Source organism: Meleagris gallopavo, chromosome 4 (assembly GCF_905368555.1).
Source record: "Meleagris gallopavo chromosome 4, MGAL_WU_HG_1.1, whole genome shotgun sequence".
In the NCBI taxonomy this organism is placed as follows: domain Eukaryota; kingdom Metazoa; phylum Chordata; class Aves; order Galliformes; family Phasianidae; genus Meleagris; species Meleagris gallopavo.
In genome coordinates this window covers 56446809-56471417 of record NC_139407.1, presented here as the reverse complement: position 1 = coordinate 56471417, position 24609 = coordinate 56446809, and the positions used below count along the sequence as shown (strand labels likewise).

Below are 24609 nucleotides of genomic sequence, written 5' to 3'. Positions count from 1 at the left end.
AGGAATTGGTGGCTCGATATGTTGCTCTGATTCCTTTTTTGCCAGATAGTGTGTCATTTGCTGGAATTTGTGACCTGTGGTGTACATCAGATGTAAGTAATGCATTAAACAGTTTTTATCCTCATGAATGTGAGTGGGTCCCTCTTTTGGAGCAGGTTAGGCTGCATCAGCTCTGGAGGTCCCTTCAGACCTCCCCTATTCTGGAATTCTATGATTGTAAGGAGTGATTTTTCTTGTTAAGTCGTTTAAAGCAGAATATCTGAGGATGAGTGTGAGCAAAGTTGCTTGTCCTATTTGCAATCTTATGTTTGCGGTCTTACGAATGACCATAAGAAAACTTCAGAGTTTTAAGCTTTTCCTGTTTTTTCTCCCTTATAAAACAAGCCAGAATAGCTAGTTGGGCACAAGGGAAAGGATGCTGACTGATGGAGACCTTAAAACTACACTTGAAATTGATCTTTGTAATGTTAAGGAACCACAGAGAAAACATGGTATTGTGCTTAAAAATAAATAAAATTGTAATTGTTGGCAGTAACCAAAGCATCAGTGTGTTATCACTGTTTTCATCAAAAATCCCAAATGCAGCACCATACCAGCTGCTATGAAGAAAATAAGCTCTATCCCAGCTGAAACCAGGACGGTGAGAAATGCAGAATAACCCAGAAGACCTCAGTCCTTGTAATATCTCAGATCTGCATGAAATGCAGATTTTCACAGCATTTACTTTTGCTCTGTGTATTTTGCATGTTGAAACAGTGCCTAATGAAAAACTATGATCAGTTGCAAAGATTCAAGAGGAATTTTTTGCTTCAGAAGTGTTAGGAAATATTACTAAATGTCATAAGCCAAAAACGCCAATTATAAAGACATACATAGAAACCTTTTTTCCCCCCCCTCAATTAGCAATTTCTTGATCTTCTGGCGGGGGATGAGGAAGAACATGCCGTGCTCTTGTGTAATTATTTTCTTGGTATGGGGAAGAAAGCCTGGCTTGTCATTGGAAATGCTATTCCTGAGGTAAGAGGATTTTTTTCATTTGGTCAGAATATTAATTTTCATTCTCTGAAGTCTTCGGTTCACATCAATTGATAGAATTGTCTCCTGTTGACACACTGTTTTCCAGGCAGTAATCTAACACTGATGCTGTTCAACTGAGAGAGAAGAAGCTTGTCTGAGTAGAAATACAATCTGTGGTGGTTGTTTTCTCTGCACCCATTGTTTTCATGCTCGGCTTGGTGGCAGCTGCTGTCCTTGTGGTGCAGTACAGTCTGTAAACCTTGGCTGGATTTGGGCACATATGAATGCTGGAAAAATGTCCTGAGTCCATTCACAGCCAGTAGCAGAGTTAGGGTGGGACTGGTATGGGCTGAGAGGTGGCAGGGATGGAGTGGAGATCACCAAGGATTCCTACTACTTCCAGAGTACTCGGAGAATGTGGGATAGTGAATGAAAAAGCAGTTTTAGGGGTTCCTGATATTTCTTTCTCTATTCCCTCTGTGTCTGAATGAGGAAGGTTGGTGGGTTAGGTGTGAATTGTGCTGCCTAAGAGCAGTCCTTAAGTTAGAGGTTGCCTGGGTTTGTGCTTGGCAGTAGCCAAGGAGGACATGGTGATGCTGAAATGGCACACATTAAACGTGCCTGGGTATAGAATTTCCCATTGGCTCTTAGCTGAAGTAAGTATTTTCAGAATTTGTATTTTTCAAATGGCTGAAGGTGTTGCAGGTTAACATTTAATTGCCACAGAAGAGACAGAGGACATTATTATGTAGGTGTTACTTGAATTGTAACAAACCTGTATATTCTTTCAGGATTTTGCCAAAGACATACTATTAATCTCAACAGTAAAAATGTAATATTCCAAACAATACACAGCATACTGACATTAAAGGCAGTTCTAAAGCATCTTTCTTGTATTTTTTCCTTTCTAGGGACAAACCACGTACGTATTAACTTTGGAGCAAAGTCAGTACGTGATTTGGAATCCCAGTACTGGCTGCTTTTACAGGCACTATGATACTTTCTGCCCCTTGCAAAACGTGTACTGTCTGATCAGCTGCGATAACGTAAGTGAGCTCCGTGTCTTCTCCCATTGCTGCACGCCATGCAGTTGGGCATGAGACATTTTTCTTTTCTGTATCATGCGTTTGTCAGCTTAATATTCTAACAGCATCAGCGTAGTTAGTGCTACTGCAAAATCTGAAACTGAGGAAACAATGGGAGCTTAGAGAAGAATCCCTGAGTTCTATTCAAATGGAAACTAAGAGTTTAGAAGTCTGGGCATCAGGTTTTTTTGATCCACTGTAAGGAAACAGTGAGTCAGGCTTCCACCACCCACCCAGATGCAGCTAACACTTATTTTCTGTTTTGAATACAGACAGGGTAGAAGTTCTCTGAAATATCATGCATTTTTATGTGGTTAGTTGTTTATTTTTAATTATTTTCTGGGGGTTTAATCCTCAACACAAATAATGAATTTGGAAAGAATGTTCTAAAGGATGTTTATTTTGAAAGCATCCATCTCTTACTGAAAGTGCTCTGGGTACCACTTGGTTTGGTTTGTTCTGCTGCAACACCTGCAGAGTTAGTGAAGAAAAACTTAGCTGTTTCTTCCATACCTATGGAAGTTAAAGACTTCAGTGCCAATGTCCTCATCACTGAACTTTGAACTATAGCATACAACAAAAAGTTTCAGGGCAGGCAGTTCCAATCCACAGGGGCTTGTGGTTGAGCAGGTGTCCTGCCAGCAGCATGTAACCAACTGCAAGCCCAGCCCCAGGGCTTGGGAAGCTATGTGGCATCACACAGGTTGTAAGGAGAACCATTAAGTACAAAAGGTTGCATATTAATTATTAGAGCACCTTACATCTTAGCAGTAGTTTGTTAAAAGCCTGTACCTACCTGCTACCTGCAGGCACAAAATGTTACAGATCAGCACCGCTCCCCTCTTGGTGTGAGAATGCAGAAGTTGGACAGCCCTGTTACACATGAATACAGAATGGTAATTGGTTTGGGAGTTCAAGACTACATAGTAGTTTATTGCCATGTAAGTAACGTATTCCATGGCTGTGACTGTATATTAAAAACAAACTTGCTTTCTTCTAGATTTGGTTTAATATCCAACAGTGGGACTCTCCAGCAAGGATAAGTTTTGATATCAGCAAACCAAAACTTTGGAAGCCTTTCTTTTCAAGAAGCTTACCATACCCTGGGCTCTGCAGCGTTCAGGTACTGATACACTTACAACCAATTTAATGTGAGGAGCTGAGAAATCACAGGATTAGGGAAGAGAAACAGAGACTAAATTCTTTGGACTGCTGTGTTTAAATGTCCTTCTGTGCTAAAACTAGCTTTTAAAAAGACTTTCCCATGCCTTTAAAATTTAAAAGCAGGAATACTGAAAATTTTTTTTATACAAAATGATTGCACATCTGTTATCTTCTAAATACCTGTATAAGAGCTCAGGACAACGCTAAACACTGGGCCAAATCTGGTACACAACCCTAAAGAAAGAAAGAGGAGAACTTTTGTCTTACAGCCAGAAAGGTATTATTTCTATTTGTTTATGTGCACTTAATAAACAAGCAGAAATTCCTCTACAATTAATGGAATTTGTAAGAAGTAGTTGAAGCTTACTCATGAAAAAAATGAAAACACATTACACACAAATATCTACCTAATGTTTTTATTATGTCTTTGCTACAGTATAGATTATTTTGGTTTAATTGTCAACTGTTCATTAACTGTCAAGATAGTAATACCTGAATTAAGTTACAGTGTTGTATAGTTAGAGATTATGCTTTTAATATCAGGGTGTTTTACTTTGCTAGCCTGAAGAACTGGTGTATCAGCATTCGGACAAGGCTGCTGCAGTGGAACTACAGGGCAGGTAATCCTTCCACTAAAACAACTGCTGTCAAAAGGGAAAGAGTGATCACCAAGTGGAGCACCTTCTTACCTTTCTCAAGCACATTCATACCAACATCCTAAAAATGGGCTTTGAATGCTGCCTAGGAATTGAGAATGACTTAAAAAGACCCTTAAAAATACAGTTTAAGATAAGTTCTCTTCTAACAGAGTCCATCAGATAGGAAACTACAGCAATGCTCAATCAGTTCTTCCTAATAAGCTAAAATGGTGTAGGAGTTTAAGAGGCTGAGAGAGCATGGACTAAAGATGTGTGCAGACCCCTGCTCTACCTTTGCTATTAAGCATGGGGACACAATTTAACTACGTTGTCTACGTGATTTTCTTTTGTAGTTTTAGGTAGTATCAAGTTTAACTAAGGTCATTTGTGTTGCTCATAAAACTGTAGGAAGTGGGTCAAGTGAGATCAGGTCAGAATATGAGTAAAGAATATAGTTGCAATAATAAATATTTTATTACAGAATTGAAAAAATACTAAAAGAGAAAATTATGGAATGGAGACCAAGGCATTTAACTCGCTGGAACAGATACTGTACCTCCACCCTACGTAACTTCCTGCCTCTGCTGGAACAAAACCAAGGCAAAGATGTAGAAGATGACCATCAGGCAGAGCTGCAAAAGCAGCTTGGAGATTACAGGGTACAGTTGTGCATATAAATAATTTGTACTGTATGTGTCAATATATGGAAATAACAACCTGTGGTAAGGAGCTGTGTCCTAGGCTATTTGTTCCCTCTTCTACCAAAAGTCACAAGTTATTATACTAAAGATAAATTAATACATTTACAAAATGAAGTAGTGATGGTCTGCTCCATGTGAAAATGTAAGAGATGGATATAAATACAAATATACTTGCCTGGAATGGAGGTAGTGACTGCTGTGGTACAGCAGCAGCAGAACAGTGCAGCTTGTTTATTATATTCAACAAAGTTTCTGACAGTTCTAACACTATACTTATAGGTTGATTGGTACAACTGAGCTCAAGTCTTGCTGGTAAAAAGCTGGCACTGCAAACTTACAGGCACAGAAGTCCATACAACAGTGTGTTTTACTGAAGCTTTCTGCTCTTTAAAAGACAAAATGTGCATAAGTATTCACTGTAGCCAATGCACCATACCCGTACCTCGAGGCTGTTCTAAAAAATAAATCCTTCCTTCTGCTCCTTCATATAAAGCAGACCTAATAGGGATACTGTATGGAAATGAAATTTTGAAAATGAGTTGGTTTCAATTCCTACCTGAAAAGGTTTATGGACAGATGTCTGCCACTTCCCCTTTCCAGACAGCAGAGTACAATGAACAGTATTCTCCAGTTAAGCAGCAGAAAAGTAGCAACATTATGCTCTTTGTTCAGTAACATTCTTTCTTCTAGTTGATTTCTAAACAGCTTCACTTTGAACTTAACTGAAGGAGGTTAGGAAAAATTGCAGAAATCCAACCTCGAGTGTAAGAAATAGAAAGGGGGTATTTAAATTCAAAACTACCTTTTTATTGCATCTCCTCAGGCCAGCAGAGAGAAACTCCATTTTATTGTGCCTGTAAGTTGAAGATGTTGCATTTATTCAGACATCTTCTTACCTTATGTGATTTTTTTCCCTTCTCTTTTTCTTCCAGGTATCTGGATTTCCTATTCACATGCCCTTTTCTGAAGTCAGACCTTTAGTAGAAGCTGTACACAGTACTGGAGTTCATACCATTGATGTTTCCAATGTTGAATTTGCTCTAGCTGTGTATGTTCATCCTTATCCCCAAAATGTTCTCTCCACGTGGATTTACGTTGCTTCACTTGTACGGAATCGGTAGTACAGAGCAGTCAGAACACTTCAACTTTGGATGGAGGGAGAAGTAACAGATTGCTCACACTGCTGATTTGAGCTATCCCAGGTAGCTAGAAAGTCTAGCAAGAACCTGATTTTTACAAGCTGCAAACATTTAGCCTTGTTCAGTTTAAAGCCACAGGAGATAACTTAACAACCTCGACCAACAGTTCTGGAATTTCAAGTAAGTTGTCAGTCTCCTCTTTATTTCTGTACATTACTTTATAACTCCCTGTGGGACTTGCCATGCTTAAAAGCATTAAAAATGCACATATTTAGTTAGTGAACTCACTGGTGGAGTTTGTCCTTCTTATTTTGAGGTGAAACTTGGTTCCTGGAATTACACCTTCTAGTTCAAGTTGTCTTCATTGGCGGCAGCCCTTCCGCTCGATTAGAGAGGCTGTCATTCAGGACTGATATAAACTGCTGCACTTTCTCAAAAACCAGGCTCTATTTACTCCCAATTAAATTTCATGCACCAAAAAAGCAAGCATTGAATACTTCCATACTTCTTTTTAAAAACATTTCTCTACTGTGTCTGTGTAACAGCAGCAGCATTCAGGTATTTTCTTTAAAGGTCTAGTAATAAATATTTATACCAAAAATTAAATGTTAAAGCTCACCCATTTTATCTAAGAATTTGATTAAATCACTTGGAGTGCAGAATCTTTTACTGTGGCTACCTGCAGATAATTTTTGAAGTGATCACTAAAAGATTATGTAAAAGTAGTGGTGCTAAGTTGATGCTTATGTGTATCCTTTTCCTTGAGGTACCTTGTTAATTAAACTCTTCCGACTGAAAGCAAGGGTGGGTTCAGCCTAGGAAGTATATTCATCACAACATATCAAAGTTAAAGTAGAGCTTAAGGTTAAAGAGGATTCGGTCCATCCATTAAATGCTGGACAAAACTTTTGGTTTAAAGCCTGGGATGGCCACAGGTCCCCTCTAATCAACAGAAAAGCACCTCTACAAAACTGTCATGAGGCAGCAAGTATCTGTACTGTAATCACAATGCTTTGCTTGAACAACATTGGTTGATTACATCTCTAACATCCACCACCTTTTCAGAAAAGGGTGAAAAATGAACACAACTTTCTGCAGCTGATTCAGCCCTCTATCAGTCTGCATAGGAAACAGTAACTAGTATCTAGCAGTAAAGACAAGAACCACCCCATCTGCTCCTTCCTCACCTCAGAACAGAGGCAAGGAAGCCCATACATCTCATTACTTCTCTCAGAGCCAGAATGAGTGGCCATTTACATCTAATCTGGGCTTTGGGCACCAAAGAGTTTAATGCAGTTTACTTAAAAGAACAGTTGCTATAACAATGGTATCCTTTCGTACCTCTGGTAGGCTTCCAACTGAACACTGCACATACTTCCTCTAGCTGGATTCAGCTATTAACCACTAGCAGCTATCTCTGAGGCTAACTAAAATTCAGTAGTGTTTTGTCAGTTTTAATGCAAAAAAGAAAGTGCTCTCAAACCTTGGAAGGGTTGGTAGGTGAGATGGTATCAGTACAACAAACTGCCACTTATCTCCAGCTGTGCCTGCAAGCTGACCTCCCACATTCAATCTACATAAACCACCTGAATAGTTTCCTGAGAAAGATTGCAGTTCAAGTAATAAAAAGTGTAAAAATTACTAGTTTGGCATTCTGTTAGCCTGCAAAACTAGCTTTCCACAAGGCTGCCAGCCACATCCCCTGCATCTGCTTGAAAGAAAACTTACAACCTGAGCAGATGACCATGTAGGTCACAGTACTCACCCTCTCTTGGAACAGCCTCTTCTCCCAGCACCCCACACAGACACGCTGTCCTCAAACATTACTCCTTGCTCTTTTTAGCACAGGTCTCTCAGCCTAACAGTGGCTTCTCTGTATCCCTGCTGCTCCTCTCTGCTGTTCAATGAAGTGGTTGTTCTAAATCAAAACAATGGGGAAAACATCTTCCACAGATTTCTTATGAGTGAAAACTGACTTTCATGGAAGTTGCTTGGAAATGCAGTCACTGCAGGAAGGAACACATATTTTCAAGGTTCACAGTTCAGCTACCACCATCCAGCCCTCACCAAACCTTTTCGGCTTACCAGTATTTATCTCACACCTTGATATCACACTTTGAAAGCATATATATTCCACTGCTAGATCAAGTTTTTATTGGTGGGAATGTTTTATTTGAGTATGTCTTTCAAGCCCAAATACAAAACCAAATGCAAAAGGAAAGTGGGAATTACCCTAATTTTGCAATATAAAGGACAACTTCAAGATGAGAGGAAAGGGGGAGAAACAAGGCTCCTAAAGATGTATTACTGTTACCCAAATGCAAACAATACATTTCAAATTAGCCGCAGAGCTTTATATTGTACTGATGGATTAAAAGTAAGAAACCATTCACTTAACACAAAATAATCCCTTAAAGTATATTTAAGTGCCAAACTTGGAAGAAAGTGGCATTAAAAAAAAAATCTGCATGTTTTCCCATCTTCCCCAAGTAAAGTAAAGGAAAACCCAACACCCTTCAAACCAAATGAGATCGTGAGATTGTTACAACACTGTACAGTACACTTAAGATTCTGAAGTTACGGGCAGGGTCAAGGCTAGTATAACAGATCTCACTCCAAGGATTGTTAACACAAGATGCAAACTGTAAGTAAAGTGCATGAAAGGAAGCCTGCTCAGCTAAATGAAGTAGACTGAAAGATCAGAAGTCAGCGGTCATTCGCCAGAGCGGCAGCAGGCCCGAAAACCACACTGCAAATTCTGGCATCCACTGGCGGTTTCAGCATGAGGACCTGCACAAAAACAGAGCAAATGTGAAAAGAAGAAGATAGGCTTAGAAGTCATCTTCTAACCTTGTTATTCATAAAACATCTTTTGTTTGTTTGCTTACACACAAAACTTCAGCCAGCACTGGGAACACCTGAAACACCACTGGTGGTATCACTGACACCTCACTGAGAAGAGTTGGGTTTTTTTTTTTTTTAAATGACAGCTTAGTGCCATGAGTGTAACATTCAGTGACACACGTGTGGGATGAACAACCATCAATCTGCAAACTTCAGAAAGCTCCCACAGCTGCCTTTTAAAATCAAAGCACATTTTCATAATGCATATTTAACTTCTTTTTTCAAATTCAGAGGATGCCATCATGGCATTAACAACCCATCATATGGAAACAGTTCTCAGTCTGGAGTGTTTCTCCACGAGCACAACATAGTTGGCTACAGCTCCTGTACTCTGACAGAAAAATCTGCAGTGACAGTAAAGGTGCTTTATCAGAAACCATAAAGTCTAAAACAGTTCCTCAGAAAGGAAGTTGTGAGCACAGACAGTGTAAGCCAATACTGTAATACTACCCACCTCCACTTACCTTCACTTACTGTTCTCCCTTTAATTTGAAGTGTTAAAAGTGATCATGAGAAACTATAAAATGTATTAGTATGGGATTTTATTTCCTGCAGCCATACGCCTGCTTCAGAAACACAAACATTTGCATGTGGGTTGGCTGAACTCTGGCACCCAACATAACTCAGCAGCACACTTCTAATTAACTAAAGCAAACCGGTAAAGAGCTAACCAGGACAATCCGTTTTCCCCCCTCCATATGTGAAACAAATCAAATCCTTTTGAAATATGTTTCTAATACATTTAGGAGTAACAAAATAACGTAATGAATAAGGGCACCATGCTACGTCTGGCTTGTTTTCCCCCTTGAACAGTAACTTGAAGTCATAATTAATCCCCCAGAACACAGTGTCTTCAAATCAGTTTTCTGCTTCACGCCACACGTCGAGGAGCAATATTCTACAAAATAACTAAGTTAGCATGCATGAGACTGAATAAAATAAACCTGAAGCTATAATCAAGGACAATGGTTACAAATAAGGAAAATAGCAATACTTTAATTTGTAGGTGAACTCATTTTCTATTCTTTTTATTCACCTGAGCTGTGCTTTGATCTTTTGCGTCACTTACAAGCTAGAGTTTGATAGCTTCTTCCAAAGTTCTTTAAAAAGGAGACCTGGCACTTCTGAATGGTTGTTTTAGCAGAGCATGTTCTGTGCAGACTTCCCAACTCGGAGCGGACCTTCCCCATCACTGCCACAGCTAAGCAGCACATCACAGTAATCTGAAGCGACCGCCACGCTTCCAGTAATAATACTTGTGACAGAACTAGCAGAACCACAGCATCCCAAAGAAGGGAATACTCACTATGTTCTGTATCATGAAGTGCTTAGGTAAAATGAGGCTTGGGGTCGTTCACCCAGAGAAGCAGAGTTAATCAGATTCTCATCTAACCTGCCACTGTCTACATTACTGGTTTAGCTGCCTCTAAACTGGATTACTGTAATGCTCTTTAAACGTACATCGGATTACTTCAGGTGACCCAGAACAAAGGTTTACCTCTTCCTCCTGAACAGCCCTCAGTGTTTTCAAAACCTGCTAATATAAATGTGTCTGGCAAAGATAGAAACATAGCTACCCGATTATTCGATTTTGATTACTTTTAGTAAGGCATACTTCCTAGAAAGAAGTAGAGAATTTCACACAAAATGCACTCCAACCCAGACTGGGGTGGAAGAGTAACTCATGCAAGGCACAGCTGGCTGCTGCCACTGCATCCCTTTAGCTCTCACCTTTGGCAGCATCAATACTTGTGGTCTACAGCAGGACTGATCCTCAACCCATCTGAGATGGAAAAAGGCCACTTGCTACCCCAGTTCTTCAATTAGTTTATCAAGCAGCTATATAAACACTGACAGCAGGAAGGCAGCAAAAAGGAGCTGTCACAAACACACAAGGAGGGAAGGAAAGACACCTCATTTCCACAGCCACCACTGCAAAGCCACAGCCCAAAGCAGGGGGAAGAGCTGCAGAGGTTTAGAATGCAGCTCAGTGAGAGGCTCCTTTATTCTCAACAACAGATACCACATTGGATGGTAGTGGAGCACATTACGAGAAAATTACAAGAAAGCGATCAAATTAAGCATTGATCTTGAAAACATAAATGGAAATTTAAAATTAATATTGGCCTTAGGTGCTACTCTTTGTCAGCCTCTGGTGAAGTTACACAACAGAACATTATCAGAGTGCCTTTGTTATCTGGAGAATTTATGGAGAGATCGAACTCCTAGAAGTCTAATATCAATGCATCCCTGTATAAATCTGCACACAGGAGTTCATAAATCTAAACAGAAATTGCCAAGTTCAGAGTTCCATTGCTGGAAGATAGATCCAGCTGTGACCAAAACATTTTTAAGTGTCACAAGAGAAGAGTGAATCAGAAACTGCCACAGCTTTGTTTTATTAATGCCCTATTCCTTTAATCCCAGCACATGAAAACCACATTTTAAAAAGCCACTAGAAATTAAATCCTGTGTGAAAGCAGCAGCAAGGTACTGCTGCAGGAACTACATTCTAACCCTGACTGCATTACAAGCTTTAAAACTGGAAGTATAATACAGAGACTGAACACAGCTAAGACAGAACAGAACAAAATGGGGGAAAATAGAAATTTGTAAGTGGCAAGAGGTAACTCAAACATTCAACTTCTCTTACTGAGTTTAGCAAACTGAAGAAACAAATGTGTTTCAGGCATCCAACAAAGTCAGCAATTAGGAGGAGTGTAACAAATTTGTTTTCAGCTGCAGCTGAGGGTTATTTAACTCTAAGTCTTCAGCACAGAGTGAAGCAGGCAGAGGTTCCAAACTAAGTGTTATTATGCAAACCAAGAACTGGTATCATACTGACAGTAAACAAACTAAATCTGGAGATGCATGCAAGTTTACAGGCTCTGCTCATATGAGCTGCATCATATTACTGCTGTACAACAGCTGTGACTGACACCATGAGACATGTACAACAGCTACATGTACAGCAGCATTTGAAATGAAAGTCTGAAAATTGAAAACGCCAAGCAAACAAGTCCACTAAGATCTCCTCAGAGAACATGAGTGAAGCTGCATACGTTGGGCCCTCTGTCAAGCTCAGGCTTTATAGAAAAAAATTTCTGAAAATAGGCTGTAGGTGGAAGTAAAGCCTTTATATTTCAAAGATAACGGGGTATCTTTATTACTCAAAGATGGCTAAATTCCATGCTGTTGGCTCCATTTTTTGTTCTGCAAGACTGACGGGTTTTCCAACGTGATCCCAGAACAAATCTCCTTCCCCGAAAACAATCCCTGATCTGCTGGTGGGCAAAGAAAATTATGAAATTATTCTCTACAGGTCAGTAATTTTTGTACAACACTTAATGTAATCTATATGAGCAAAGAAACGTAAACAGCTTCTGACAGAGATTGATTTAAATTAAACAGCTTTTTACTTTCCCTGCAGTTACATCAAAAATATCAAATGTCATCCCAGGAATCCTGTTGCCCACAGAGTAGAACAGGTATTTGTTCAGCACTATCACAGTGAAATTTAGGTGAAAATAAAGAACAGTATCCTGATAAAGCTGCAGAGAATTCAGTTATAAAAGGCCATTTCTCATTTCAGAGTTTTGCTAGGGTACCTATCTCATAAGAAAGAAAAAAGGAAAAAGGACAATTCATCAATCATCAGGACAATTTTACAAAAGTATTCCAAAATGTATTCTGTTGAAATATAAATAATTTCTTAAGGTTACTATGGAACAGCCAAGCTTTAAAGCAGTGGAGAACTTGCACAAGTGATTCTGGCTTTTTGAACTACGATGATGCACTGTATTTTAGAGACTAGCGCAAGGGAGACAGACAGAAACAGCTAAAGACAAACCAGGACATCAAATCTGGTATTGCTGACAAGTGGAAAAATAGAAAACAATAAGAAAAAAGGAATAAAATGAAGGAGAAAAGGGCTTATAACTGGTCTTTGAAGACATTGTTAAACTCAAGCTGAAGCAGGAAAGTCAGTGAGGGATTTTAAAAAGGTATAAGAGTTTTCAGATTGAAATGCAAGATGTTTTACAAGTCTGTGGTCTAGATGGAAAGGAACTGGGTAACAAACAGCAAATGCATCAAAAGTGTCAAAAAGTCATTAAAAGAGCGTCATAAAGTCATCCAAAAATTATGGAAGCAAAAATGATTTAATAGTTTGACTTGCAATGTTAGGATCCAGTCCAATAAAACACATCACCTCACATGAACTTCAATGGATGAAATATCCAAGCGTCAGTACAGTTTCACTCACAGTACCAAAGCTGTGGCTACATCTCAGTATAAATGCAAACTGAGCTCACTACCATGAACTGTTGGGGAAATATAATATTGTTTTACACACAGTTCTTATAATCCTGTGAACTCAGTTATCCTTTCTTTCCATTCTGTTGCACTTACCTGTTTTAAATTCACACATGGAATAAAATCACACCAGGGTTCCCATCTCTAACGCTACGAACGCTTACTGGACCTGACATAACAGACTGGATTCCAGTGCAGTAAACACTAAAAAGACTTCCACTACAAACATTTTATGTATTTATCCAGATCCTTCTCCAGCTGAGATTCAACTCTAAGTAATTCAAGCAAAACTAGAAAAAACTAAGTTACATTTCCCACAAGGATACGTGATAGTATTCTACACCAAAACCACTTTAACATGTGAGGTTTGCCTAACAAGCCCTGCCCCCTCTACATCTCCACCCCCCAAATCACTTTACTATCAATCTAATGACAGCTCTGTTTCAAGCACCAAAAAGAAAGCACTCAACTACATCATTTACAGGGAAGAGATGAAGAGGACAATCGTGTGCCAGTTATATACTTACTTTCTAAGCCTCTATTACCTATGCTAATCTGAAGTAAGAGAACATGGACTAAAAATGTCTTCCCCCTAGGCAGTACAGAACTATATTAGACTTCAATACCAAAAAAAAAAAACCTGACATAAAGTTTTTAATTTTGTAATTAGTATTTGAATTCAGTGCTACACAGCCAAGAAAAGAGTTTGCAGGCTTTTAGTTTGTGGTTTTGGCAGTGATGCTGTGTGTTGGGTTTTTGGTGGTTTTTGTTGTTGTTGTTAGTGGTGATATTTTTTTGTTTGTTTGTTTCTAAAACATCCTTAAGCCAGACATTACTCCCCAGACAAGGATCACACCTTCATAAAGACATTACCGTTAATGTTGTCACAGTAGTAAAAGTGTTCATCATTTAGAGAAGGGCATGCAGAAACTAAATCCTGCAGGCCTGCACCAGTTACAGTGAGACAACCCGAGAGATTGAGGTGCTCCAAGTGTGGCAGTCCTCCTCCCAAAGTCAACGCCCTGTTAACAGACAGAAAGAGGGGTGTTAAAAGCTTGCACAGCACTACATTGACAAGTACTCCTGTATGTCACCAAGTCACATATTTATAACATCTTGCAAGAAAATCACACCTCTAATAAGCCACTTAATTTCAAGTCTGGCATCCCATACGGTTAATCAGCCTTGAAAGCACACAACAGGGCAGAAAAATGAATCCATCTCTACAGAAATTAACAATTCCTTTTGACAGAAACACATTTCAGTGGGAAATCACTGTATTAATGACTCTGGGGATGACCAAGTACTTCTAAGAGCCAGCATGACACACTTCTCCAGTGCACTGCTGGTCTTTGGTGAGACTTCCATGGTGATGTATATTTCTCAACATATCCCAAAAACAGAACTGTATGACATTCCCAAAGTTTGGTGTGCAAAACTTCCAACAGTTTGAGTATTGTTTCTTATCAGTCAGTTCGAAACTCAAGTCATGTTTTCTGAGGTCAGATAAATTTTTACCGGCAGAGCCTCTCTCTGCCAACACACTACTGCATGTTACTCAAACCAAATTCTATTTTCCCTCCAAGTGCAAGAGTTCAACTGCAGATAAATCAGCCTCAAGGCTGTGGTGCATCTGACCCTTCACTCTGTTAGGCTGACTGCTTCTCTGCACTCACAGGAGAGCTAACCGCGTTCAATCACAAGCTCACCCATCGGAAGGAGAGAACAGACAAAGCCACTCATGCTTCAATCAACATGTTTCAGGTTCAAGCAAAGGCCTTTTCAGTTTTATGTCCTAAGAGCACGAGTATACAAAATTTTCCACTGTCAGCAGACGGGAAAAAGAACAACTAACAAAACCAGCTATCAGTATAAAGTTCAGTTTATACGAAATGAACTGCCAAATATTTACATTAGAGTCACATTATTTTCTCTTCCAGGACCCAAAGTATTATAGAAGTGCAGGAAGCACTTACTGCAGAATTCACTCTCAACTCTTAACATTCCCCTGTATCTAAAAAGCACTGATGTGAAACTGGCACAACTAAACACTCCCTATGACTCAAAAATCATGTCTTCTTTGATTCTAGAAGACTCAGTGAGGAATAACACCAGTAACACGTCAGCTACATGCAGCACTAACTATCCACTGCCAAATGAACCAGTCAGCAGTACCAGTCTGCTCCAACACCTGGACAACATCAGGCTCAGACACAAAGCGCAGCTATCTGTCCCAAAATAACTGCTAGGAGACATCTGAACAGCTGTATTCTAAGTTCTTTGTCAAAGAGAGGTGAAGTCTATGGAGAGGCAATTCAATGCCAGCAGTCCTTTACAGTATTTGTCCACTGTACAGTACAAGTAGGTATGAAGTCTCTGAACTGCAAGCAGCTCTAATTAGTCCCAGAAGCTACAGCACATCTGAGCAGGTGCCTGCAGCATTTTTGTCTTGTCTCATTTTCATTATGAAGCTGTTACTACACACTTCTCACATAACACACAGCATCAATTACACAAGAGGGAGTGTTTTAAACTTGAGACGGGAGGTTTAGGTTTTTAGATATTAGGAAGTTTTTCACACAGAGGTTGGTGAGGCAATGGAACAGGTTGCCCAAGGAGGTTGTGGATGCCCCATCCCTGGAGGCACTCAAGGCCAGGCTGGATGTGGCTTTTGGCAGCCTGGTCTGGTGGTTGGCAACCCTGCACATAGCAGGGGGTTGAAACTGGATGATTGTTGTGGTCCTTTTCAACCCAGCCCATTCTATGATTCTATGAACTGTCACGAAGCTGCCTCAACACTCAAGCTAACTTCAACTAAATTCTATGCTTTATATAAAACCACTTCTAACATGTTCTTACACACATAGAAAATTCTGTCATCACCCAGACAAGTTAAATGCAATGCTACTCTGGTTTGGTTTTAAAGCTTGAAGAGTATTCATAAGTTTGGCAGGCATAACAAGAGGAAAAGAAAAAAAAATAAACCAGCATTGAATTTCCTAATAAGAAATCACTACAAATCAAATCTAAATGAGTAGTAAATTATGCTTTTATCTACTGCAAGCAAACTTAGCAAAATGCTTCATTTCAGAGGAGCTAAAACAGTTTTTTTTTTAATCCTTTCATTCAAAGGAAGAGTTGGAAGAAAATTTTCACATCTGCTATTCTCAATATTTTGAGATGCAAGGACTGCTTAAGATATATCAGATGTTCTCAATAAAAATGCTTAAACTGAAGCTAGGTAGATTCAACCCAGAGCAACCCAACCATACAGATAATACAAAAACCACACTGCAGCAAAACAGCTCAGAAATGTCTTTTCACCTGAGAGCACGATCTGTGATCTGGTAACACCCAGACAGACTGAGAAACTGAAGAACTCGTGCAGTCTCTTCATCTGGTTTGTCACTGCCAGAGTATGCCAAGTCTTTTTCCTCTGACTGTTTAGTCCTTGTTGGTTTTTTACACAGTGCAGAGGACTCTGGAAGTGCTCGAATAGTTCTTAGTGCTGTTCCAGCACAGCAAAATGAGTGACCGCAGTAAATGAAGTCAGTAGAAGCACAGTGCTGCTGCCACCCTCTAGTCCTTAAACCATAAATGTCTCTACTACAGCAAGATGCAGAACAATTAATGTGGGATGCTGGCTCCACGAGACAAAATCCTTCAACGTTTCTGTGTCTCCACTCCGCAGCATCTTCAATATCAGCTAAATCATCTGCATTCAGCATCCACACATACGCAGAACTGAAGTTTTCAGAGCTGTCAGGCTTAGTCCAATGATGCTTACTGTCTGTTCCCTCGATGAGGTTTTCATTGTTGATTTCATGCAAGCAATTATACTTCTTGTTGGACTGCAGAGTAATCTCTCTGTTTTTCCATGAAGTCTTAGCATTTCTGTTTCTGCAGCCTTTCAGAACGCCTCTGTTATGGTGAGTTGATATGATACCCAAAGCTCTGGAAAACCTCTCTATGGCCACATCAGTGATTTTTTCACATCCAGACAGATCAAAGTGGCGAAGGTTTTGACAACAACCAACTGAAGACCAACTGAAATAAAATGAAAAGCAATTACTTGTTTTTGTTCAGAAACAGACATTGCAGCTACACATACAAAAGGACATTTCAAAAGGGAAATACTGATATTAATTCACAGAACATTAAAAGTTCTCTCAGATTACAGGTTAGGTTTGACACTGCAAGTAAATATGCCTAGAAGTTATGCCTAAAGAAACACGAAATGAATCACAAATCAACAACACTATACTTTTCCATATATTGAAATGTAAGGTGTCCACATTTACTAAACCTTGAATAATTCATAAGAAACTGCAAGAACCAAATACATGCAACAATTTCAAAAACAGTTTTTTTCTGTATATAATGCTGATCCCTAAAGCCAGGTAACTAATGAGAAATCAAGTATTTATCAGAAAGCTGAAAAATGTGAACTTAATGAATTAGCAAATTTCACCAAAGGAAGTGAAACACCTGTAATATTCAGTTCGAAGTATTTTAACAGTTGCAGTTTATTACTGTTTTGAGTTTCTGAAGCTTGCATGCCTACATAGACTGAAATACCAGTGGCCTTAGATCCTATATCTTTCTCTCCAGAACTTCCTGTTTCTTTCAGAGAAAGTATCTGGTCTGCTGAAACACCCTGTGTATGGTATTTGTTATTCCGTAGGTGATTAGCCTTAGCTATGCACACTTACTTATTAATACAAATTCACCCTTTTTATGTTTTACGTTTCAACTGAAACAAATTTGATCTATAGTAGTACTGTTGCATTATTAATTATAAAAATATATAGTCTATTTACCTTTACCACAGTTAATGGAAAGTGTTAACATCTACAGCAAATGAAACCTATTTCTGAATTACAGATTTTAAGATTGGATGTACAGATATATAGCGAAGGAGAAGAATATTTAACTAGAGATTGACAAAGGCTCACAAAGATCAAATTCTGAACCATGTAAATTCCATTAAAGTCTTCATGTTAATTTAAACTTCTTGTACAAGCTGCAGAGCACTTGTGAGCAACCATGCTGGTAACATTTTAAGGTGCTGTTAATAAACAGAACTTGAGAGCACTGTATGATGAAAGCGTTGTGTAGTGAAACAACCATTGAGTTCCAGCATCATACAAAGACACTTCTGTGCAGGTTCTGCACCCATACTTCATCCCAGTGATGCTAAATGTATTTTCTGCAGACTTCTGTAAAACTCAGGAATCCACAGTAATACCCCTAGGCCCTACAACTTTACTCACCATTTGACCTGCATCTTAAAAACCAGTGCTCCAAACATTACCTGACATGTTGGAACAAGAAGTGCAATAACTCCTAAAAATATATCTATGAATAATTTCAAGTTATTAGAATTAGCATGAAATTAAATTGCTACGAAAGCTATACTTTGATGGGTTTTAAAAATAGCTAAGACAAGGATTCTAAAATGGCCATTACTAAGCCAGGCTTTACTTACTGTTTCATTCACTGTTAATCTGGCTTACTCCTTCATTAAGTGTGAACATAAACTGATCTCTATTTCTCGCTCATACTTGAAACAGAGTAATAGATCCTTGAATGCTTCCTCTCCATCCCTTCATTTTTACTCACTGATTTTCAGGAAATAAAAATTAACTAACCTTTCAAACGCTGAGTCTGAAATATCAGTTTGAGTGAGATCCAAATATTCCAAATTGGGGCAAAGCTCCAAGATCTGTCTAACCTGAAAAAGGAAGAATAATCAGCAATCATTAGCCAAGAAGACTACAGCGTCAGAGTCAACATGCGCAGTTAAATTCTTTTGAATTGCAACTTGTTTTCACAACCAGCGCGCTTTAAACTCAGACAAATCAGTTACTAATTATAGGCTGCAAAGCCACAATTATTAAGTGCTAGCTTCAAATTACATACCATTTTGCTGGACACTGCAGAGCTGTAGGCCAGTACTAACGTCTTCACTGAGGAGCCTACATGTGGGAGAACGTTATGAATTAAGCCGTGAAGTAAACGCTTTTCCATCTGTGCTATATTAATGGCAAGTGAATCTTCTGCTGCTTCTTCTGCAAAATAAAAGCAAAGAGAAAGACTTAAAATGCATCTGGCCAATTGGAATCCATGCTGTCAGCTTACATCACACAGGCTATCTGGAAACCGAAGAACCTCTAACAACACTTAAGTTTCAGAAAGCACCCTGCATCAAAACTCCTGCTGAATTTTAGCTCCATTCTTAAGTCTCATCTTGAAAATGTTTGTCTTTCTGACAGTCCTGAAGAGTTTGACTCCAACAGCAAGTAAAAATAGTAGCCTGGAACTGCAGCTTCCACTGACTTGCTGTATACAGTGAAATGCTATCTCATAGGCCACTTCACATGCTGTGATTCAATAGCTTAATACAAATTTTACTTTAAATTTAGAATACATTAGGATGCAACACGATTCATCTAAGCTTCCTGGAGACAAAGCATCTTTTTCCTCCTTTTAACTCCTGACATGTCCCCATAACTCTTCTTTCACCTGACTCACATTTCCTCTCTCCTAGATTAAGTGATTCAGCATGTCAAAATCAGCTGCCTTTTTTCTGTTGGTGGTGGTGGTGAAAATCTCCCCTGGCTTCTTGACCCAACTGAGAGTCGGGATGAGATGAAAATAGGGACAAGGCACTCCCTTCAGCAACACCAACTAGTTGCTAGACAAAACTTCTGAAGTTCATTCTCACTGCCCAAGTCTGCTTGGCTTAGAAAGCATTTACCTAGATAGAATGTGTTTCTGCATCTGTCATTATCTTACAGTATGGGAATCAAATATGAAAATCTAGTAGAAACAAAAGGTTTTAGACAAATGAACACATCTCATAAACACTATAGTTACATAATCTCTAAGAAAAACAATTTCACCAAAATCCGAGTTTACCTACCAGACTCATCTATGTCAGCATCTTCATCCCATTCCTGGAAAGCACGACTTTCATCTTTTCTATTTTTTACCCATTCCTCATCAGGTTCCGTCTCAAGATCTGCTGCAGGACCACTGTACCAATCACCTGCTCACCCATTAAAAAAAGAAAAGATAAACTTAAGAGGAGAAAGCAGTAGTAACAACCATATCACCAACCACTATTTTTTTCATTCATTTTTAGTACAACAAATCCATGATCATAGAACTCAAACTCCACAAGTAGCCTACTTACACAGCAATATTAACATTGAATTATAATTTACGTAGGACAACAACAGACAATCATTTTCTACAATGTCTGAATGAATGCCAACATCAGTTCCACTATTTCAGTTGCCAGAGAACCTCTTCCTCTACTCATAGGTTACCACTCAGGGGCAACGTACTTCCAGTTTGCGTATGCTGTAATGTTGGGCTCAGGATATCCCACTATCTTACTAGTAGGAAATTCCACTAGATCCGAAGAAAAACAACCCCTGTTGAATGCTATTAAGTGTAAGAAACTTCTGCCTTTACCAATATAGACTGTGACCATAATATCCAAATTATTTGTCAGCCACCTATAAAGGAAAAGGGTTCTCAACATTTCTCAACTGAGCCTGTAATTTTATGCTGTTTTCAGCATGGGGCTTTTTTGTTTTGTCTTGGGTTGTTAGATATTTTTAAGTTTAGGTATTTTTGCCCTTTTTTTTTTTTTTTTTTTTTTTTTGAGAAGCTTCCATCCAGTTTAGGACACTTCTCCACAAACAACTACATTAGTATAGACAGTACGTCATGGGAATAGCTTCCTGTTATGCCAAAAACAGGTTTAGGAACATGCCAATTTAGGCAGCTGCCAATTACCTCTTTTGTGTAACATTTACACATCAAGTTAACTACGTTTTAGACAAAAATTCAAAGAATTTGAACTTAAAAACCCCTCTGCAGACAGTCAAGTTCATTGCAGCTTTGAGACCAATCTATAATTTTAACTTAAATTTATACAGCCAAAGAAATAATTGAGACCAGAAGGTCACTTAACTCTTCTCTGCCCTTCAAAGATTCTAGAAACCATCAAGGTACAACAAGAAAGAGTTCCTACCTTTTAGATCAGAATTTTAGTTACATGGCATCAGTTGTGAGGTTTGCAATGAGATACCTCAGTGATTGTTTAATATTTACAGAGATCTGGACAAAAACAAGTATTTTAAGCTATAGATACACTCTGACTTGTAACTGGCCTTAAGAGAATAGGAATATTTTGTCTGTCTGAACAGGCAGTTTCACAAAAAGTTATATTTCTCAGTATGGAATGTATAAAAAACAGAAGTTGTAATACACCACCTTGTAGTCCTTACTGCAGTACAACTGAAGATATTTAAAGAAATGACAATAAAACTGACCCACACAGTTTCTTTGAAGTATGTAAAAGTGTTTGAATGTAAAAATTAAGCAAGAACAGGTCATGACAAGTGCTACAGTTTCGCTGTTTTGAACTTCAGCTCTGCAGCTATGTGTGAAGCACAGAACAAACTTCTCAAAGGACAACAGATTAGTTGGAGCTAACAAAAACATCCTATTTCTACCTAATAACATAATGAAATAAAAATGTTACTGGAATAGTTGCAGCAGAAGCACTTACAGCTCAAACCCCCTACGCTATAATTAAGATGTGGTACTACTGAACATAGTCATTAGCAGTGATGCAAGACAACAAACCTCAGTAAAAATAACAAGCTCTTGTATGCAAGAGCTACTCATAAGTAATAACCAACATTTAGTTTCTTAATACCTCCATCTTGTAGATTTTAAAAAACTATTTATTTTAACATTTTACCAAGTATCAAGGCAGCCCCTGGTCAGGAGGGTACAGCCTTCCAGCATGCTCAGCTCTCAGGACTGCTGCCTATGGCATGACAATAATAAAACACTTCATTGTCTTCTACAGACTCAACTTCTGTTACTGACAATGTTTCCTTGAAAGGCCAAAATTTAACTTACCTCTGGCCCAGCGAACAGGATAAAGATGTTTCCAAAGAGATCCAGTTTTAGCCAGCTGTGACCATTCAGTGCTTACTTGGCTACACTGACATAGTTCCTGGGGATTAAGGTAACTGAAAATGGTCACCATCACTTCAGGAGGAAGATTAGTAATATTTGTGGTGTGCCCAGTTACTTCAGCTTCTGAAACACACAAAGGTTGTGTTCCGTGAAGCACACCCTTGTAGCTTTAAATAATAATGATATAACTTATATTTTATCATTTATCTACTCAAAATGCATTTAAAAATTTTTAAACAACTGTTTGACAAAATAAATGAAAACACACACATTGCTTTGCCTTTAAAAGCTTCTACTGTTATATTACCTTAATACAAAAGTTTAGGTTTTCTTTATGCTGTTTTCCCACCTGGTTAGCTTTTTTCCCCCCCGACTCTGACCCCACAAGGCTTCAAAAAAAGCCCTGGACAAAAATAAACTGCTCCTCATTCCACATGTGATATATAAATATACCTGCTTTGTCAGATTTCCAGTAAATGCTCACTGAAAGCTCTCGGCCTCTTGACTGGGACACAGCAAGAAGTCCACACACAGCTCTTGGCAGCTGCCTCATTTTTATTTCTAGCTTTTACTTCAAGTTTAGGCAAAAAATTTTCATCTTCTGAATGGTGACAAGTCATTTGGGCCAGAAGGAAAGACTAAGAATTAGGTTAGTGACTAAACATTAGCTATTGTATTCCATACTTCAATGGACAACAGTAGGAGTCATCTCTAACAGCTCTCTCTCATTTACACCATACTAGAGAGCTGCAAGTGTTGCACATAGGTCACTCCAAAATTAATGCCTCCTATTTATTTCCATGGAAGCTACAAAGAGCCCAATAACACTGCTTGACAGAGCAAATAACTCAGATACAAAGCACTGTTTTTCAACATACTGACCACCACTAGCTCTGCATTTTCAACACCTATGAAAAACAACCTGCACGCTATGCTCAAAAAAATCTGTACCAGCAGAGGTGACCCAGCTGCAAAGATGGTGTCACTGCAAAGAAAACATTGCCCACACCATCCATCTTTCATCAGCACAAGCAAATGGAAGCCACAAGGCACCAAATCCAGACTACAGGGTGGGTATGGGAGGACAGCCCAGCCAAGACTGGCAATGTGCTTATGGTCTTCAGACCTGTCTGCATTACAAGGGAAAGACTGTCTTCTTGTGGAGACAGAACAAAGGGAAATGACCACAAACTTGAACACAGGAAGTTCTGCACCAACATGCAAAGGAACTTCACAGTAAGGGTGACAGAGCACTGAACAGGCTGCACAGGAAGGTTTCTCCTTCTCTGCAGCCTGCAGTAGGGGGCCTGCTTTGCAGGGGGGTTGGACTCAATCTCTGGAGATTCCCTCCAGCCCCTGTAATTCTGTGACTCTTCTCTGGTACAACTCAGAAGTTTGGGTCTTCAGTTTAGTCCGTGTCACAATGTAGCAGTCACAGCTGATGGTTCATCTGGGTTCCAGGAAATCCAGAAGGATCATTTCTTTGCTATCCCAAAAGACTGTACGCATCAGCTGTTAAGGGCTGTGTCCTGACCTTTTTCTTCAACAGGGAATTCACATGTCAGCAGGAAGATTCTGTCTCTGCTGCCACAACACAATCTGCCTATGGCATCATGGGCCAACATAATAAAATTACTTTTGGAGTAGCCCTTAAAAAACAGGATATTCAGAGAACATGTAAGGTTTTTTTTTTGTTTTGTTTTGTTTTTTTCCTATTTTAGAGAATTTTTATGATTTGCGTAGGGTCAATTAACTTTACTTGAGAAAAAAAATATTTCTAAAGAGGTTTTCAGCAGTCCTTAAAAACAGCAAGTTTCAGAAATCATTAAGGATTTAAAGTTAGAGTTTGACTGTGAGACAAGGATCAGGTCTTTCTCCTTTGCAGGAATGCTTCAAAGGTGACTAATGTAAAATAATTTACCCTGTGATAATCTGTTGCTATTTCAAAAACAAAGATGGAATTGTAGTTTCACTTGATGAATCAAGGTGTTTATTGGGGCATCTGTCCAGTCACTGCACACTGAGCACAGGGAATTTCACATTAAAATTCTGTTAGAACTATGCAAGGCTACAGTTGTGAAATTTCTTCCATTTTTAAAAATTGAAAGATTTTTCCCCTTCCCTGAAGTCCAGAACACAGCTGTTGCAGAATTAGCACTGTCCCAAAACTGCAATTCTAGCTAGACAAAATAGCAAGAAAAGCCATAAAGCTACTTCCGTCATATTCATCTGCTCAGGTACAACAGTATTTCACACCATGAATAGCAGTCTCTTTTGACCAGTTGAGTAACTCAGAGAAGTCAAGACTCATCAGAAAGAATAGAGTTTTTCCACGTTTTCCTGATGAGAGCAGCACACCTTATCTAAGAGGAAGCTATTTGTCAGTTTCACTCCAACATTATGTTTTTGACACATTAATTCCCTTTTGCTACATTAACTCTTTTCTGTAGTTAGGAGTGAGAACCATAAAGACTGAGGTCATAGGCTGCTTCCCGTCACATAGGAGCCTGAAGTGCACTTCAGTAGTTATCCATTCAGATTAACAGGGATTTTCCAACAGGGAAAGCAGAGTTACACAAATGCAAACAAAACATCCACTTTCAGAACGCATATTTCATCTCATGTACTCACACACTGTATG

General features: G+C 39.0%; 2 protein-coding genes across 5 annotated transcripts in view; one reads left to right on the top strand and one right to left on the bottom strand.

Annotated features, from left to right (window-relative positions):
• The window catches only part of CC2D2A (coiled-coil and C2 domain containing 2A), a 47261-nt gene extending 41230 nt beyond the window's left edge, over window positions 1-6031 (top strand). For all 3 annotated transcript variants that reach the window (XM_085223447.1, XM_085223445.1, XM_085223446.1), the window contains 7 exons: window positions 3-92; window positions 904-1017; window positions 1929-2063; window positions 3103-3225; window positions 3828-3886; window positions 4386-4563; window positions 5538-6031. In XM_085223447.1, the coding sequence (XP_085079573.1) occupies window positions 3-92; window positions 904-1017; window positions 1929-2063; window positions 3103-3225; window positions 3828-3886; window positions 4386-4563; window positions 5538-5726 (888 nt within the window). In that variant the 3' untranslated portion in view covers window positions 5727-6031. The remainder of the gene's footprint in view (window positions 1-2; window positions 93-903; window positions 1018-1928; window positions 2064-3102; window positions 3226-3827; window positions 3887-4385; window positions 4564-5537) is intronic.
• A 1862-nt stretch (window positions 6032-7893) lies between these two features.
• Window positions 7894-24609, bottom strand: part of FBXL5 (F-box and leucine rich repeat protein 5) — a 33593-nt gene continuing 16877 nt past the window's right edge. For both annotated transcript variants that reach the window (XM_085223448.1, XM_085223449.1), the window contains exons 5-11: window positions 21909-22091; window positions 19888-20013; window positions 18885-19033; window positions 18614-18696; window positions 16287-17009; window positions 13836-13984; window positions 7894-8534 (exon numbers count right to left, since the gene is read on the bottom strand). In XM_085223448.1, the coding sequence (XP_085079574.1) occupies window positions 8458-8534; window positions 13836-13984; window positions 16287-17009; window positions 18614-18696; window positions 18885-19033; window positions 19888-20013; window positions 21909-22091 (1490 nt within the window). In that variant the 3' untranslated portion in view covers window positions 7894-8457. The remainder of the gene's footprint in view (window positions 8535-13835; window positions 13985-16286; window positions 17010-18613; window positions 18697-18884; window positions 19034-19887; window positions 20014-21908; window positions 22092-24609) is intronic.